At 38.0% G+C, this 18926-nt stretch overlaps 2 protein-coding genes across 2 annotated transcripts in view; one reads left to right on the top strand and one right to left on the bottom strand.

The window, feature by feature from the left end:
- Positions 1 to 18926, top strand: part of LOC117297664 (KICSTOR complex protein SZT2-like) — a 67722-nt gene that overhangs the window by 23035 nt on the left and 25761 nt on the right. Inside the window, exons 26-33 of the mRNA XM_033780811.1 lie at positions 991 to 1103; positions 1828 to 2071; positions 3124 to 3256; positions 4387 to 4650; positions 4930 to 5197; positions 5523 to 5586; positions 5880 to 6068; positions 17561 to 18575. Of these exons, the coding sequence (XP_033636702.1) occupies positions 991 to 1103; positions 1828 to 2071; positions 3124 to 3256; positions 4387 to 4650; positions 4930 to 5197; positions 5523 to 5586; positions 5880 to 6068; positions 17561 to 18575 (2290 nt within the window). The remainder of the gene's footprint in view (positions 1 to 990; positions 1104 to 1827; positions 2072 to 3123; positions 3257 to 4386; positions 4651 to 4929; positions 5198 to 5522; positions 5587 to 5879; positions 6069 to 17560; positions 18576 to 18926) is intronic.
- On the bottom strand, positions 9096 to 16797 carry LOC117297903 (transmembrane protein 179B-like). The gene is made up of 6 exons (XM_033781083.1): positions 16699 to 16797; positions 13273 to 13475; positions 12138 to 12322; positions 10914 to 11051; positions 10444 to 10525; positions 9096 to 9542 (listed from the first exon to the last, which is right to left on the bottom strand). The coding sequence occupies exons 2-6, from the start codon at positions 13372 to 13374 to the stop codon at positions 9396 to 9398; spliced, it is 654 nt and encodes a 217-aa protein (XP_033636974.1). The 5' UTR covers positions 13375 to 13475; positions 16699 to 16797; the 3' UTR covers positions 9096 to 9395.

Genomic DNA, 18926 nt, shown 5'->3' with positions numbered 1-18926 from the left:
TATTCTCACTTAGTGTATCCCAACATACGCATAAAATAACAACTCTGTGAAAATTTGGGCTCAACTGGTCATCGAATTTGCAAGAGAATAATAAAAAAATAAAAATAAACACCCTTTTTGCATTACTTTGTGTGCTTTCAGATGCCTAATAAAAGGCTTCAGCTGAAATATTTTATTATTAATGATTTGAGGGAGAATTTATATCTTTCTCAAAAATGTTGTTTTTATACTATCAACAGCTTTCCACTGCTCATTACCAAGTAAGGTTTTATGCTCACAATTTTAGAGTGATTACCAAACGTAAACCTTCTCTTTAAAATTGCTAAGACAACAGAGTTGGGATTGATTATGTCATCGGTACAGTGTGTGTCATGAGAATAATATTCCCTGTTCTGTGGTAGAAACTTTTTGTCCCTATTTTTTTCTGGGAAAAACTTCAATTTTTAAATTAACATTTAGAAGTCCTAATGGACATTTTATGTTTATTGGGTCTCAGTCCCCATGCAGGCTGTACCACTAATTTGGCACTCAATAAACGTGCTCAATTTCTGGGTCAACCGTGTAAGGGAAGAATTCATAGAAGCGTGGAGGACACATGCGCACAGGCAACAATTTCCTGACTCGTGAAATACGCTTGACGTAAGTGCGGAATGCACTGCATCCCTAAGCACCGATTCTTTGCTTACGGTCAGCAGACCCATGAAATGTGGCCCTGCCACGCTCTTTCATTCTGAAATAAAAGTTTTTTTTTTTTTAATGGATATAAACATACTTTTGTAAGCTTCATTTTTAATTTCTCTGGAGAATTGGTACTGGTCTGAACTTTAGAATAAGTGAGCTTTCAGATGGAAATATATATTAATCAGTGAGCTTTCAGATATAAATAAATATTTCTCTGGAGGATTGGTAATGGTATGAACTTAAGAACCATTGAGCCAATTGAAGCTAATCCATTTCGTTGTTGTTGAATATCATTCTTTTATTGAAAAGGTGAGTCTGGAGCAGCAAGCTAGCAACCTTCTCGCCAAGAAGATTAAATTTGCTGATCAAGTTGAGTTTGAAGTCGATGAAGATGAAGTGGATAAGGACGACCAGATCAACAGGTTATTTGAACTTATTGTGTTTACTCATGATAAGTTTTATTTGATTATAGGGAAGCACATAAAAGTTCAGGTTGGTGTAATGGTGTCTTGCCTCACCTTCCACCTCTGGGACCCCTGTTTGAATCCCACCAGGGTCATTTTGTGGATTAGGTTTTCAGTCCCTGCTTGACCGCGTTGGTTTTCTCTGAAACAATTCTCTGGCATGTCTGGGGATTCCTTCCAAAATCTTCTTTTCCTTAACGTGCACAGTGAACAACCAAACTAACGTCTACAGAAGTAACTGTATTAATCATACAGTTAATATAAAAACCAGAGGGAGCACTGGCCTACATACGCGGCCGGCATGCGCGCATGCTGCCATATTCTAAGTTTACCAAACAGCATTGCAGAGGGGTGTTTTCGCGGCCCGGTGTGCGGCCATTTTGTAAGTTGACAAAACAGCATCGAAAAGTGTGTGTTTACGCGACGAGGTGTGCGGCCATTTTGTGAGTTGACAAAACAGCATCGCATAGCGTTATAAACACAAACTCCAACATGTACTTCATATTCAACTCGTGTACAAAATAGCGCGCTTGTCTCCTTGCAGTCCCATCGCGTTTGTGCAAGCAGCATCATCAGTGCGCCCTCTAGTTCTTATATACATGTATAACTCAATGGTATTAATACACTTGTCATTCATAATTATCTTCAATTATAATTCTCACTATTAATTTACACCCAACAGGACCTGCACAAAAGTCAAAGCTTCCCCTAAACCTCAGAAGCCTTCCCTGTCTCGTCTCTCAAAGCAGTCCATCAAAGTTCCGCTGTCTGAGCTCATGTCCAGCGAACCCTGCCCTACAGGAACCAGCAGTCTGCACGAGATCATCCAGGACAAGTTCACGGAGGTTATGGGTTACCATTTCAAACCGGTCCCATCCAATCCAGACATTTGGTACTACAGTCTGCAAGACATTGATGACATTGAAGTGAGTAACAGCGGGATTTCAAAAAGGAAGGGGGATTCTTGCAGTCAAAGTCATGGCTGTCCCAGTCCTTTGTTGCAAAATTTGTTAGGGTGCTATAACATTTGAACCAAAATTTTAGACCCCAGAAATGTAACCTGGGCTCGATTTTGCAAAGCACTAAGGTTCATCGTAAGGTACATGTTAGTTGTCAGTATCCCCATAGTGACTTGTATTGTGACATCACACTTTACTAAGCAACTATGATTGATTTTCAGTTAAGATCGATCATAGCTCTTTGTGAACCCGGCCTCTGGTAGCTACATGTCTGCGAAATAACGTTGGTTTGTTTTGTTATCTCAATGCCAAAACTAAGGGAAAAACTTTTGGGTGAGGAGGCACAAGGGTGCTCTGGGGCAATGTGTATGCTGCTGATCAATCTAGGAACATTTAGGTGAACCCTTGTAATGATAAAGGCACTGGTTTCTTTTACAAGCATTACACAGCACAAAGGACCAACAGCTTTACGTCCCATCTGAATGACAAAGCATAATGGTTAAGTGTCTTGCCTAAGTGTCACAATCGTGACTCGAAACTCACACTTTGCTGATCAGAAATATCAGAGCTTGAGTCTGGTTTTCTTATTAGCTCGGCCAATACGTAACCACCTTGCTTTCTCCCACACAAGAAAAAGAGTTTTATGCTACTAGCGTAACAGAAATCAGTGATCAAATTTGTTGTTAAGATTTGAAACTTTGCATGGTAGAAATACAATATTGTAAGGTTTGTGGTAACACCATGAAATGTGTAACGAGCTCCAGTTACCACCTTCGTGCATCACCTAGCTAATCCGCATTATTAGTACTTAAGCAGCATGCAGCATCATAGTCCAGCTTTCTCCAGAAGACGATCAGAGCATACTGATCGAAACGTTGAGTTGAAACCAACGGTTCTTTTCAGAACCACCCCAACTCATTTAGAGATAGTCATTACATGTACATGGTGTTGCTACAAACCTTACTATTTTAAATAAGACATCTTGTTTGGTTTTGTCATGATTGAAAATTGTTGTTTAGATGGATGTAATCTTTGAGGAAGAAGCGGAAGATGATAAATTAGACGTTGAAGTGACAACAGCTCCAGAGGGTGAAGCAGACAAGTTACGATTGAGAGTCATGTCGGAGGAAATCCCATCAGAGCAAATGAGCAGTAAGGCAATATGATTGACATCTAAATTCACCCACAAAGCTTTAAAGGGTTTGGGTAATTCAAACATCACAGATTTACTATAAACTTACTGAGGTACTGAGAAGATTTCTGAGGTGCTGTAGTTTGCAAGAAACAAGTAAAACAATTTCACAAAATTTATTAGCATTAATAAAGCATGTTCAACGGATTATCACGACTTTCCTGAAAACATCGTCTTTGATTTTCACTTTTTTTGTTCTCAAAAACTTGACGACTAATTGGGCTGAAAATTAGGCAGTTAAATTATATTACATACATCTTCATTCACAGTGAGTTGGGATTCGTGTCATGGCCAAAAACTCAACCAACAAAAGGTATCCAAGCCTTCTAAAGGCACACTTCAGTGGCAACATGCTAACTAGTTAACTGGTTTTTTTATATAATATTGCTGGTACCGCCCCTCTTGATGGTATAGACCCCTTGCAATACGCGCAGCGTACCTACATGTGCCTATTCTGGGTGTCATTTTGTGTGTCAAAAGCGTATACAAACATGCATAAAAGAGAGTTGATACCCCAAATTATGCGCATTGTTTCGGATTGCATTTTGTGGGGTGTGAGCTACGTTGAGGTCACGCGCACGTTTTTATGCTCAGAGAACAGCTATTGTCCAATGATCTGCCTCCTTTTGTGAGTGTGACGTCATATGTAATGTGTCTATTGATAAATTGATTAATTAGTTTGACACCAATGTGTGTAAAGCACTGAGTACTCAGTACTTCCCCGTGTCCTATTAAAGAAATCCACAGGTATATTACGCTGGTTGGATTTGAACCCACAACCTTTGAAAATGTAGATGTCTTACCAGTAAATAACCGAGATTGCCTGGTAGTTAGTGGCAGTTCAAATTCTGCACCAGTATACTGTCTCTCTGAGTTACTCAGCTAGGGTCGAAACGTCAGGCCAACTATTTTTGGCATTCGTACTCTGGTTGATAACAACTTTGCAACAGCAAATTCTGTTTTTTTCCCATCCTATGTTCTTAACCTTGCTTACAATCTATCTTTTTAGCATTGGCTGAAAAAATTTGATTTGTGGTGTAAACATGTATTGATTTTGATGTTAATTTGATTTGTGTGTTTCATTTCAAAGTAACTAGTTATACAACAGGAGAAGAGGAAATCCCCATTCCAGAGAATAAAATCAATTCCATCGTTGACGTCTACCAGTCGTCATTACGGAGAGGCCAAAGGGACTCCGACAGAGGCAGTGATTATGAACAAAGCACCTCCACTGAATCAATTATGGGTAGCTACGAAGAAGAGATGACACCCCTCTTTGTTCACTTGGTATGCTCCGTCAAGCTGAAGGATATTATTGGCAATATGACACGAAGGACTATACCAACATGTTTAGGTGGGTGAATTTTCTATGAAATTTATGGGGGGGGGGTGAGGGGCTTTTTTGGAGGGGGAATTGTCAGAAGAGAATATTTTTACAAAAATCAGAGAAGATTCCCTAAAATTTGACTCCAATAAGAATGGCCATTGCTCAAGGACCTTGCTGAGGGAACTATGGTATAACTAAGAATGCAATAAATAGTTATTGGCCTGACGCTTCAAACTCAATTGTTTCAAATGCTTGAAAAGTAGTTTTAATTAATTTGGTTATTAATTTCTTTGAAACATTCTTTAGGACACCTCATTGACTGCCTTGAAAGTCCGCCAGATGAAGAAATTGACCCTGCCGACCTCTCTGTGACCCTTGACCTGATCTGCTTGACGTTGCCCTCTGAGCTAGACAATGATGAAGAGGAGATAGATGATGACTATGCCGCTAGGAGGAGAGAGGTTTCCATGACGGAGTCTTCCCCTCCTCAATCTCCTGATCTACATGAGGATAGTCCGTTCACATCAACGAGTAGAGGAGAAATCTCTGGACTGGATGAGATGGATAATGGCTGGTAAGTTAAAAGCTCGGCCGACGATTTCACCAAACTCTTCCTAACTTAGAATTAGTCTTGGGACGATATAATTTCTGTATCCACGGCCGTTAGGACGCATTGAATGAGATGGATAATGGCTGGTAAGTTAAAAGCTCGGCCGACGATTTCACCAAACTCTTCCTAACTTAGAATTAGTCTTAGGACGATATAATTTCTGTATCCACGGCCGTTAGGACGCATTGAACCCATCCTTACTCTTCCAAACTCGGATTTTGAAATTGAATTCCAAATGTGTGTCACCTATTTTAAATATTAAAAAACTCATTTTAATTTGTATTTTTAGTTGTGAAATCCTCGGCAGTCTCCCAGAGGAGCAGATAAACGCCATCCACAAAACGGAGGATGAGGTAAAGCACACGTAAAAACAGGCTTGAAATCGCTTATAAAGGGCCACTCTCACAAGGTTTTATACTATCAACAGCTCTCCTTTGCTCATTTCTAATTTAGTTTTTATGCTTACAATTATTTTGAGTAATTACCAAAAGTGTCCACTGCCTGTAAATCAATCAAGAGCAGTAAATGAAGGGAATGGACTTTGGAGGAGATTGTTTGCTAAGCGCAGAAATGTTGGTTTAAAACTTAAAACTTCAATAGCAGAAACAACAACACAACTAAGTAAACAATTGTTTTCTTATGACAGATCAAATGGCTGCTCAAGGATGAGATGGCATCTGCCATGCATCACATTTTCCCGGTTACCGTGGAAACCCTATACATGGTAGCACGGCATGTTAGGGACTCATTTCATGACAAGCCATCTTGTAAAGCGACCGAGATCCCTCTTCAGTTTGTCTTTGGTCCTGAGCAGAGCTTGGCTAAATTCACAGAGGTGAGTCTTTCTATTTTTCTTTCTGTCATTTTATTTCAATATTATCGTACCTCATACATTACCTCATACCTTTTACCGCATGATCCTTTTTAACACCATAAAACCAAACTGCAATTTTATCACATTAAATTTGATCTTTTAGTCACTGAACCGCCCCAGTTTCCCACTGTCAAATTGGCTGGTAGTGCTTTCATGCACTTGGTTAAGTCATAAAGGTTTTTGTGAGCACCTTTCTCGCTTTCAGTATTTTTTTAACCGTGGTAACTGTCTGTTTTTTGTGGGTTTTTTTTCAAATATTTTATTCAGTAATTACCAATAGTCTCCAGTACCTTAAAGGCTAAGTGGCTTAATATCTCTTGAAGGCCCACAACAATTTTTCTTTGGTAAGGGGCACCTCTAAGAGAAAAATTAACCCCATTAAAAAAAATGATTGCTATATAAATTATTGGTTAACCAATGGTTGCCCCCAACTCATTTAGAGATTATCATTACATTGTAAACCCAAGTACTATATTATATAAATTATGTTGTTGCCTTGGGGCGTATTAAGCTGAAATTGAAATAGTCCATTATTCAAAAGCCATATTAGCGGAAGGACAACAAATTCAAAGCCTTGAAAGACAAATGTCTTGACATTTCTTTTTCTAAAGTGAAACCAACATGCACAATGGTCAACAATCAGGGACCTAGACTGTTCTTGTCTTCTGTAGGTCAACAAAAACAAAGTCTGAAAATAAACAAACAACATTTTGTTCCCTTTTGACATGAAATATTCATGTTATTCAATGAAAATGTTAATGAAATTACAACATTTTTTACATAAAGAATTAGGAAGATGAAGGGAAATTCCCAGTGGCTTACGCAAGTAGGAAGCTCCTCACTAGAGAGAAATTGGATGCTACAATTGAGAAAGAATTTCTTGCAGTGGTATGGGGTATTCAACATTTTGAAGTGTGCCTTTATGGCTGGTTAGGTATCATTTTAAACTTGATTTACCTTAGTTCAATTTCTGAGTCCTGAAAACTAAATCTCTTGTTACCAAAACTGGGCGATGCAGGGACGAGTGGGTAAATGCCAATTTCTTGACTTTGACTGTAACAGGAAAAACATTTTCTGTTGAACATTAGTACTTTATGAACTATACAATCATTGAGCTTTCAGATGGAAATATTTCTCTGGAGGATTGGTACTGGTATGAACTATACACTCATTGAGCTTTCAGATGGAAATATTTCTCTGGAGGATTGGTACTGGTATGAACTATACACTCATTGAGCTTTCAGATGGAAATATTTCTCTGGAGGATTGGTACTGGTATGAACTTAAGAAACAGTGAGCTTTCAGATGGAAATATTTCTCTGGAGGATTGGCACTGGTATGAACTTAAGAAACAGGGAGCTTTCAGATGGCAATATTTCTCTGGAGGATTGGTACTGGTATGAACTTTAGAATCAGTGAGCTTTTAGATGAAAATATTTCTCTGGAGGATTGGTACTGGTATGAACTATACAATCAGTGAGCTTTTAGATGGAAATATTTCTCTGGAGGATTGGGGTACTGGTATGAACTTTAGAATCAGTCAGCTTTCAGATAAAAATATTTCTCTAGAGAATTGGTACTGGTATGAACTTAAAAATCAGTGAGCTTTATAGATTTGAACTTTTGAGGTTTACATGTATTTCAGACAATAACCAATCATACATTACATTATTTAACTGGAGACAAAAAATATTCACTAAAAGGAAACATAAATAAATTTAAACAAGTGATTACATATTATAATACTACACTATCATAAGTACTGTTTTACAGACAAAATTGTTTGTTAAATACCATGAAATTAGACTAGGAAACTAAATGAACTTAATGAGATATGGTACATGTACACATAGCTTTGCCCCGTTTAATTACAACCCTGTACAGTTACAAGACACAAGTTTGGCCTCTTGTCTAAAGTCAACAACCAACAAAGTTTGGCTCAATTTCAGAAAGACATTTATAAAAAAAAATAGTTAAGGCATTTCCTTTTTATTTCACAAAGTAAGTTTGTTTTAATAATCAAATAATTCTAGGGATGGGATACCTCAAAATATACCCCTTTTTAAATATTTTGTTTGTAGTTGAAATATTTGCATTTATACAAGGCTTTATTTTCCCATAACCTGTTTGCAGCTACTGTTTAGTTAAACCTCATGTCTGCAGTCTGTGTATGTACAACCCAAACAGTTTTTTTTTTCAGAAAAAAAAAAATGTTATAAAAAATAGTAGCAGCATTTCCCTTTTATGGTATCGTTCAATACAAAATATACTTTTTAACAAACTATAACAGTTAATCGGTAGATAGCAAAATAACTCTAGAGATGGGTTTCCTTAAAATATTGGATTCCCTCAAATCCCACTTTTTAAATACAAGAAAGGTTTCTGATTCAGAACAAGCCCAACTCATTTCAGGGATTAGACTGTTCAGACTTTTGGCTGAATTCAGACTTTTTTTTCCTTTTTTTTCTTCTTCCTGGTGAAGAAAATCAGATAATATTTTGTCCACAAATAAAGAAAACCTGCTCATTGGTCTTCTTCTCTAGTGCTTTGTATACTATTTTCAAAAGCTCAAAATTTCCTATAACCCCAGGGGTTAACAAATGGTAGAAATGGCATCATGGAAGTGTCGTGGCCGAGCGGTTAAGAGCACCGAGATCAAACTCTGGTGTTTCTGATCAGCAGAGTTCGGGTTCAGATCCCCAGCCTTGACATTTGTGTCCTTAAGCAAGACACTTAGCCATTGCTTCGTTCTTCAGATGGGACGTAAAGCCATTGGTCCCATGTGTTGTGTAACGCATGTAAAAGAACCCAGTTCACTTATCGAAAAGAGAAGGAAGTTTGCCCCGGTGTTCCTGGCTGTGGCTGCTGGATGCGCCGATAACACCTTGTAAACCCTTATAAGGTGCTAAATAATTGGGTCTCAGAATTCATCACTGTAATAACATATCTTTCTGAGAGTTTGTATATACTAGAGTATATAAGACTTTGATATTATTTCAACATAGCTTCACTCAGTGACACTCAAGGTGCTTTTACAGTATTTTCCTGCAAGGTACAAATGTTATGTCGGACTACGGTTGAATTATGAGACCCTTATTACATAATTGTAGCTCACCAATGGTTTACAAGGTGCTGTGGCGCATCTATGCCGGTGATCAAACCAGGCACACTGGGTTGAGTTGTAAGAAATTGTTCTTTACAATCTAAATACATGTACATGGAGAATAGAAAAACGAACACTATATGTGAAAATAAAACAAACATTCCGATGGGATCTAAGAGAATATTTCACACTGGACCAAGAGCTGGGACAGTCTTGACTGCCTTGGGGTCTTGGCGATGCGCATGTGGTCTTTGTCTCTTGTAGGTACAGTGACTAACAATACTGAGCAGTGTCATCGACAGCCACAGCAACACTCCAATCCAGGATACGCTCTGCAAAAGCAAAAGCAAAATATTTTCATAACATTTGTTTTTCCCGGTCCTGACACTTGTGTCCTTTTAAAAGCAAGACACTTAACCATGATTGCTTCGTAAAGTTGGGGAGGTAGTGCTTTCTGCTCTACCAGCCAGGCTTCTGATGGATGATACCCAAGCCTACATCTGTTTGGATTGTTTAGGGGGTAACCTTGTTTCAGCCCCAGGAGTAGGTTGCAGCGACCCCTGGAAAAAATAGTTGATTGTAGCTCACACCTTGAAGGGATCTTTAGTGCTTGTGTGTCTGACAACTTGCATAAAAAAAAGTAATAAATAAATAAAATTAAACAAATGAAGATTGATACACAGTCAAGATCAATCGTAGCTCTTTGATCCAAGTCCCTGACACTTTGTTTCTAACAGGATTTGAGGCAATGCATGGTGAGGTATCAATATATATTTAATTTGCGGTAACACCATGTGTGTATCTACTTGCCAGGTAGAGTTGGTTCTTAGAGAACTGTCTTGCTTTATTCAACTACAGCGGAGTAGATTGTTTGGGTGTTCGGGAGACTTCTCAGTTCTTAAAAGAACTGTCCTGCTTATTAACTATTACCTGGGCGGATGGTATAGAAAAAGGCTGGGACTAATACTTTAGCTTATAGGATCGTAATTAACTGTACTGCCGCGGAGTCAGTTCTTGAATTGGTCTCAACGTTTCAAGTCATCGTCAGGAGACTGAAGAGGTATGAGAGAAGTGGGCTTATTTATAGGGGTTTAGAGGATCCAGTGTAAGTCAATCAATGTTCTGATTGGTTGTGTGTTTGGCGGGCTCATCAAGGCTATTGTTAAGGTTGCCCATTGTGTGAGAAACCCCTTGGGTGTATTGGTTTTGTTTCTTCTTGAATATGTTACCCACCTCAGCTACTTTCATGTTGTCATAAAAGTGTGCTCCGTTCTCACCAGTGAACCAAATTATTGACGTTTGAAATGTTCTGCATCTGTAAAAAAAAAAAAAAAAAAAAAAAATACATGAGTAGCATTATCCAACAAGTTTTATTCCGTTTAATAGAAGTTAAATTTGCACCGGGGATGAAGAATATTCATTTTGGTTTTACCCATGTACACCGATGTGTGTTAGCACTGTATTGACCCAATTCACCTGACGTCATCATCAGAATAATCTTGGATGCCCCATACTGGTGGGCAATGCTACTGTGCGTTATTCAGTGAAGTGCGCATTTTAGGTATAAACCTATTGACCACCAAAATGGTGAGCGTGGCACAGTCGTCGCGTGTGACGTGCATGCAAGGGGTCAATTCTCAGTAAAATTGGGCCCTGATGTGGGGGTCAGATGGATTGGGAGCTATGAATAATTTCAAACTTACCCTGTTACTGTGGTGTAAACGGCTGAGAGGTTTCCACAGAATTTGTTAAGCCCAACATTAACAAGACAGGCTTCAATCAGCATTAAGAATGTCAGAGCCCCAAACACGATACTGACGATTAACCGCCCAAACGTCTTTCTATAGATGATACATGAAGAAACAAACAGTAATACGACATTAATACAATTATGAAGTGCATATAAAATAAGCATCAATGAGAAAGTTTTATATCAAATGGTGGAAGCTTAAAAGCACTGCTGTCGATTTCACAAAACTTAGGATTAATCTTAGGACTTAGGACGAGTCCCAACCCTGCACTGTAGCATGCAGACCTTCAGATTAATCCTTCGGCCTAACTCGAGATAAGACGAGTCCTAACTCTATGTGAAATCGACAGCTTGACACGTTAGGTAATTGTCAAAGACCTGTATTCTTATTTGGTGTATCTCAACATTATGCATAAAATAAAAAAAATCTATGAAAATTTCGGTCATCAAAAGTTACTAGAGAAAAATGAAATAAAAACACCCTTGGTGCACAAATTTGTGTGCTTTTAGATGCCTTATAAAAGGCTTCAGGCCTGAAGTCTTTTAATATTTGAGTGAACAATTACCTCAAAACTAAGTTACTTCAGAGGGAGCCGTTTCTCACCATGTTTTACACTTTTGCTCCTATTAAGTTTCTATGCTAACAATTATTTTGAGTAATTACCAATAGTGTCCAGTGCCTTGAACTTCGCTCTTGAAGGCCCATGACAATTTTCCTCTGGTAAGGGGTACCTCTCTGATGAAAATGTAAACTTGTATTTTCCGCATACAAAGTAGTGTTCTAGGTTTTTTCTTAACCCTAGGCCTCCGCAGGGATAGCTATTTTCTTAGAAATTGACTAGGATTGGCAATTCAAGGGTGAAAGCTCAGCCAAAGTATCTCACAAACTTCCCAGGAAGTTTCTCCAGTATCAAAAGGGCTAAATACAGGCATGATATTTCTCCTACCTAGTGTGATTTCTGAGTTTTTGCCCATACACAAATTTAAACAGACTTCTAAAAAAAAATAGCTTTGAAAGTCTATGAGAGCTTACACCAGTACATGTAGATCATTCTTTGTACTAAATAAAATGTTTATATTTTTTTCAAGGACCAAATATCATGCCTTTAAAGAGAAGAACCAATGTAATAATCTGTTTGAAGAGCAAAAATGTACTTTAATGGGTGGTTAGGCTTACATGTCATACTTGCCACTGCAAAGCACTAGTAAACGATACGCTCCAAATACAAACGCTAGAAGCAAAGCCACAATTTGAATGAGCATGCAGTAGTTACATCTTGACATCCCAGAGTACTGAAGGGAAATGAAACCACTAAGGTCTTCAACGCCTGCTTTTAGTATACAATGAGATCCAAATTGATTCTGTAATAAAATAAAATAATGTGATCATGAGAAATCAGACAGATGTAGTCCGAGAAAGGGTTTGGGTAATTTTGGTATGACACAAAACACAAACGTCCACAGATTTACAACACAACAAACTTACACGATTCTAAAGATAATGATGATAGAAAGCTTTCCGCGAAATACTATTAATAATAATAACCAGGTGTTTATAAAGCGCTTTTCACACCCGAGGGCTTCTCAAAGCGCTTCCAACGTTATTACCCCTGGTCACTGGGTGTGTTATTAATTAAATCATTGCTTTTAAAACTATCTAAGTTCCTTGGGGAATATACAGCCGAGGTACTGTAGTTTTTGAGAAGAGAGTAGAACAGTTTCACCAAAATAGTGTCTGTCTCAGTGAAGTTGGGGTTAAGTGATGGTTGCGGTTAACCCATCCAAGATGCAATCAGTTAACCATTCTTGCTTCTGTCAGTGTGAATGCTCTTATAATCTGACACACCTATCCCTCGATAACTTCTACTAGTCTTTACACTCTATACATACATGTAGGTTAGGGCTAGGGTCAAGGACATTCATTTAAAGTGTCCGATTTTGTGTGGAACATCTCTCAGAAATGCACTATATATTTCACACAACACCCACATACTGTATATAATGTGTTACACCAAACAGGAATATATTTGTTTTCAATAAGTTGTATGTATGTACTACAGATGTGAGACCAATCATGATAGCGCCTGTAATGCCACACCCAGTTCTGACAACCCTATCTCCCGAATTTATTTAGGGTCAAGAAAGAAACACATTAAAAATGTCCAAACATATATATGTGTGGAGCGTCTTTCAGAAATGCACCGTCAAATGCACTGAACATTTTACACAACACCCACATATTATATATTACACCAAACAGGATTATATTTGTTTTCATTAAAGTTGTGTCCTTACTCTATGAGTATACATACCGAAGTGAGACCAATCATGATAGCACCAGTAATGCCACACCCAACAGCAACCAGTAGAATACATATCTCCACCACACTCAGTATTTTACCAAACACGGCCATGTTGAACTGTAATGACTGCACTCTCCTACATGTACATGTATGTGTTACAATACACTGGTATTCGTCCCTGTCTGCATGGTAGGTCCCTACTGTATACAGATCTATGCACAACAGGAAGTTTAGTTTCATTAGCTGTTCCGACCGTCCGTCGGAACAGGTATTGTTTTCGTCTAGATTTTTATTGTTTTTATTATTATTCTTTGTTTCTCCCTAAATCCCATAGTGTTTGTACACGTTTTTGTGGCAGCCTAATCTCCTAAACCATAATATGAAAGAGTGAGTTTATTATACCAAATTGAAGCTTAGAACATAAGCTTAATTCTTATCGTAAAAAAAAAATAAAATTGTTAATTAATAAGCCTTAATTAAGCTTATGAATATCTAATAAGCAAACCTAGTTAACACCATATCTCAAAAAGTAGACCGCCGATCCTGAAACTTTTTTCAGCTATACACTAGTCAGGTCCTGTTAAGGTGATTTCTGACATAAAATTTCGGACGACGTCACCATGACGTCATTTAATGCACGTTTTGTGTCTGTGCACAAACACAATGGCTCTTCAAATCTATACTTTAAACTGGTCAAAAACACAATAACTTCTAAATAATTTATTTGTTAGTTTCCTAAATATCATATTATGTGTAGAAAAATACACTGATTCTAATAAGATTTGTTTCAGTCCATAAAAGCAATCAATGTTCGTCTATTAATTAATTAATCAATTAGAATCTTGGCATCATGGGTACAACGTAGTACTTCATAAATTGGGTGCAGTCACTTTCATTGCAATGTTTAAACATCTCTATGGCTCTTGCAACACACTGCGGACCTGTATGGGTTGAGGACTCTCGGGGAGAGTCTGAGAAGACGATGTCGTGATGTTTGCATCTTTAATTTGTTTTAGAAAAATGGCAACTAGTAACTAATTAACCACATGACCCTCATTTGCATATTAAATTAGAAAATCTTTGCAGCACCATATCTCAAGAAGTATACAGCCGATTTTAAGACTGTTTGTTGCTAAAGACTCTTTGGGGATTGGAAATTAATTTTGAAAAATCGTGACCTCAAGTTGACCCCTACTTCCGGGTCGACCGGAAGTGGGACCATATCTCAAGAACTATACAACAGATTATACAAAAATTTTCAGTTATAAACTCCTTAGGCATAAAATATAACTTTTGACAAACCGTGACCTCAAGTTGACCTCTACTTCCGGGTCAACCGGAAATGGGAACAAATCTCAAGAAATATACAACCGATTTTCAAACTTTTTTTCAGTTATAGACTCCTTGGACATTCAAGATTAGTTTGAAACACATTTGACCCCCTGTTGACCTTTACTTCCGGGTCGACCGGAAGTGGGCCCATATCTCAAGAAGTACAAAACCAATGTTGAAACTTCAGTTATAGACTCTAAGGCAATAAATATTAACTTTGGAAAACTGTGACCCTATGTTGACCTCTACTTCTGGGTCAACCGGAAGTGGGACTATATATCAAGATCTTCACAACCGATTGCTTTAACTTTTCCAGTTATAGACTCCTTGGCATTGCAGATTAGTCTTTGGTAGCTGTGGACCCATTTTTACCTTTACTTGCGGGTCAACCGGGAAGTGTGACCTAATACCAAGAGCTACACAACTTTTTTGAAACCTTTTTTTCAGTTATATATTCCTTGGGCAATGAAGCACATAATCCAAGCAAAACAACAAGGAACAGCTTCGTGTTTGTTCACAAACACTTAATGTCTAGTTTTCATTGCATTCACAGAAATCAATAAAGCAAGGTTTTGTGCATGCTGTTTAGAAACCCATGAGTACATGACAACAGTGTGTGGTATGCTTTGTTTATTATACATGTACTCAGAAATACCAGGGGCAATGTTCATCAATCGCTTGATTCGTTATTCACTCTAAAACTTAAAGGCACTGGGGTCGATTTCACGAAGAGCTAAGTTTAATTTTATTTAGCAGCAAATCAATCGCAGTTGTGATGTCACATTACAAATTACCATGGTAATACTGACAATTTGTCTTGGGACAAGTTTTATTGCTTTGTGAAATCGGCCCCTGGACACCTTTGAACAGACCAGTATTCTTACTTGGTGTATGCTAACATTTGCATAAAGTAACACCTGTGAAAATTGGGCTCATATTTTTGTTTATATTATGCAAGAAAATTATAAAAGAAAAAACACCCTTGTTGCACAAATTTGTGTGCTTTCAGATGCCTTAAAATGCTTCAGGCCTGAAACCTTAATTAATAGTTGAGTGAGAATTTAGTGACTCACTCACTCACTCACTCGGTCGCCCACATACAAGCTCGGGAAACCATTTCTCACAATGTTTTATATTATCAACAGCTCTCCATGTATTGTTTCCAAGGTTTCACTTTCAAGGTTTATCTGTTTCCACAGTAACAAATCTAATACAGGCAATGATGTACATATGTTATTGTACACTGAAGTTCTGTATACTTATAATTATTTTGAATAATACCATTAGTGGTCAGAGCCTTTAATTGCACGTCATCCGATACTACCAGCTGCATGAGGTTATTATAATATTGTGTGCATCAATTCATCATCTGTCAACCTACATTTATAATTTATTATTTAAGTTAACATCAAACAGCGCAAATGTGTATTGTACATATGCAAATCATCAGCTTTCTCCCATACATGTAACAGTGGCCTGCCGGCCAAATGCTAGTTAAAATACTTGAGGGTAGTGCAGGGTAGGTGCTTTATACTTTGCAGAACCTATAATAATTAATATGGATTGATAAATAGTACTTAGTGAGGGGGGTTTAAAAAATAATATTGGTATACTTTCTAAATACCAATGTTAAATAGTTCAATGAGTTGCATAATCTATATTAATTACTTCTTTGACCAAATAAATTCATTTATTGCAGTACCATATGAATTGTTCATGTAATTTGAAACCATTATAGTGGTCTGAAATGACACTATGGTGCCATTTCCACGCCATTTCCGGAAACACATTTAATGTAGGAAATGGTTTTTGATTTCACAGTTTAAGGAAAATTTAATCAATATTACAGGCTTGGGAGTTTCCTGCAGTTTGATGATTTCCTGCTTTGTGGAGGCTAAAGTAGAGCCTCGTCAAGTTTTGATCCCTCTTATTAACCCCAAAAGGAAGCCCCCCCCCCCCGGCACGCCTCGCCTTGAGTTGGCCTTCGGTTAGGGTACTAACTAATAGTTAATTACGTAATGTTATGTTAACTTTCAAACAATTGCAGACTGCTGCCAAGCCAAACTAAAATAGAAAAATACAAGAGCAATTAAATGATATTACCTTAGTACATGTTTATCTGGATGGCAAAGGATTATTAGCGCAGAGTTCTCTCTGCCCGAGTGTCCTGATGAGGTGTGGCTATTCCTTGCTTTATGGGTTTAGACACACACTGCCCACTGACCTTATCTAGCTATGGAATTCCACCCTTGACCTTTCACTTGCATTAACATATTTCAAGCACATGTACATGTACATGTTTGTTGTAAACCTTTATAGTGAAAGTGAAAGGTATGTGACAAAATTCCAAACAAGCGGGACCAGAGTGAAGCCCTCTTTGGCCCAAAAAAAATGGCCCAAAAGCTTGGAATTTCGATTATTTATTATTCATAACAATCCAGATTTAAATAGGGGACTTTAAAAAGAAAGCACACTTGCTTTTTTTTTTTGGGGGGGGGGGGTTGGGGATTGTGAAGAGAAAGAGGATTGGGATGCTTTTTTCCCCTGCTCTTGTGAATTAAAAAAGTATCTTCCCAAAAAAGTATTTAAAAACCACTCAGTATATACCGGTTGTACTTTATGTAGTTCCCTTGCCAATTTCTTATCCATTTCACCAAACTTTGTGAGGACAAACAAAATCAAAAATCAAACTAAATCGGACTAAAAATGTTTATCTTTATATTAATGTAACTGGTACATGTATACGTATTTTTATTAATTTATCTTTTCTTATTTGAAATTCTTAACATTTAAACAAAAACATTTATCTGTAAATCTAAAAATCTGTATTGGAACTTTGCAAAGACGATGCAGCGAAAGCACAAGACACTTCAGTATTTGCTGTGGTTGCCGTGGGTTTATTTTGATGCCTGAGTATAGTCAGTGAATAAGTTTAAGAAAATTGTGTTCTCCATTTTGTGTGTAGGACCTGGAGAAGTTGGATATCCCAGGATATGAACTGAACAAGGTCGGCCATTACTACCATCTGATGTATAATCAAACCCACGTAGAGAATGCAATGCGCAACCACGCCATCCAGAGCGCCCTCGAGAACCTCGGAGAGCAAGAGCCTCATCGATTGATGAAGGATGCGTCAGCGTCATTCACCACCAAGAAGGGGCGGTTCCCATCTATGACTGTCATCTGTACTCCACCCTCACCATGTAAAGCAGTCAGAGCTCAAACTGATCAGGGTCTAAAAGGTCATAGTGAGCTCAGTAAGAGTTCAAAGGTTACAGAAGAGGGCAGAACAGATGAGGAGGTTTCTGGAAGCAGTGATAGCTCCATACAGGTGCTATCAGAGGAGCATGATGTAGAGACACCAAGCGCTAGCACGGCTGACCTGAACGCACAACCAGAACAAAACAATGCTGTTCAGATCGTTCTAAGCAGCACACATGCCTCTACTGAAGTGCAAAGTGGAGTAGAGCAACAATTCCCACCAATCAAGGAGGAAGAGGATGCAGAAGAAGGCCTTCGAAGAAACAGTACAAGCTTTGTTGTTTTGTCGTCCACTAGTAACACTCTAGGAGATGCACAAATCCCAGAGTTGGACGAGGCCGATGGTGTCATTCAGACAGTAAGTGAGGTCTTCGGGGGAAAGGAAGCACTTAGTCAGAGCTCTGCTTCAAGCACTAGTACAACAATCACAATAAACAAATCAGATTCAGGAACTCTGCTTGATGAGGAAGCTGAACCGCCCTCAGACATTCCCAGCACGTCTCAATCAACCTCAACGGAGGCCTCGGAGAACCTCAAGGATGAACTGGCTCCTCAAGAAGGTAGTTCAACTCTTACTACCAGCCTGGAGAGATTATCTAGTCATAGTTCAGAATCTGATGTTGCTGTTCAGGGTAAAAGATTCACGTTAGCGTCAAGTGGACCTCCTAGCTCTCAGATCAGCTACACTGGAAGTCTGAATGATAACGATGATGAAGAAGGTATGGTTTGTAGAAATTTTGTGAAGACATTTTTTCTTTAATAATATTTTTATAGTTTTGGAAAACTTTTGATGCAAAACTTCTGATGAAGTTCTCAAGAAAATAAACTTGAAAAAAAAAATTACCTTAAGTTAGTTTTCAAACAGTCAAAAACAATCAGAAGAGGTTATGGTTAACAGAGCGTTTTTATAAAGCAAATTTGTTATTAGTTTAGAACATTTTTTCGCAGTATCTGCAACTTGGCATGGCAAGACTTCTGATAAATTTCTCAAGAGAATAGAATTGACAAAAAGTTGACCTGGTACATCTAGAAGGATATTAAAAATAAAAATATTGTTTTCGTTTCAACAT

This window comes from Asterias rubens, chromosome 12 (genome assembly GCF_902459465.1).
Source record: "Asterias rubens chromosome 12, eAstRub1.3, whole genome shotgun sequence".
In the NCBI taxonomy this organism is placed as follows: Eukaryota; Metazoa; Echinodermata; class Asteroidea; order Forcipulatida; family Asteriidae; genus Asterias; species Asterias rubens.
The sequence above is the reverse complement of the archived record's forward strand: the minus strand, read 5'-3'. Positions and strand labels throughout refer to the sequence as shown.

Excerpts from the sequence above, each read along its gene's own strand:
- LOC117297903 (XM_033781083.1), bottom strand. The coding sequence starts at position 13,374 with ATGGCCGTGTTTGGTAAAATACTGAGTGTGGTGGAGATATGTATTCTA. Across the intron at positions 11,052-12,137 it reads TGCAGTGGCAAGTATGACAT|AAAGACGTTTGGGCGGTTAA; the intron begins GTAAGCCTAACC and ends TATCATCTATAG. Across the intron at positions 9,543-10,443 it reads ACAACATGAAAGTAGCTGAG|AGCGTATCCTGGATTGGAGT; the intron begins GTGGGTAACATA and ends TTGCTTTTGCAG.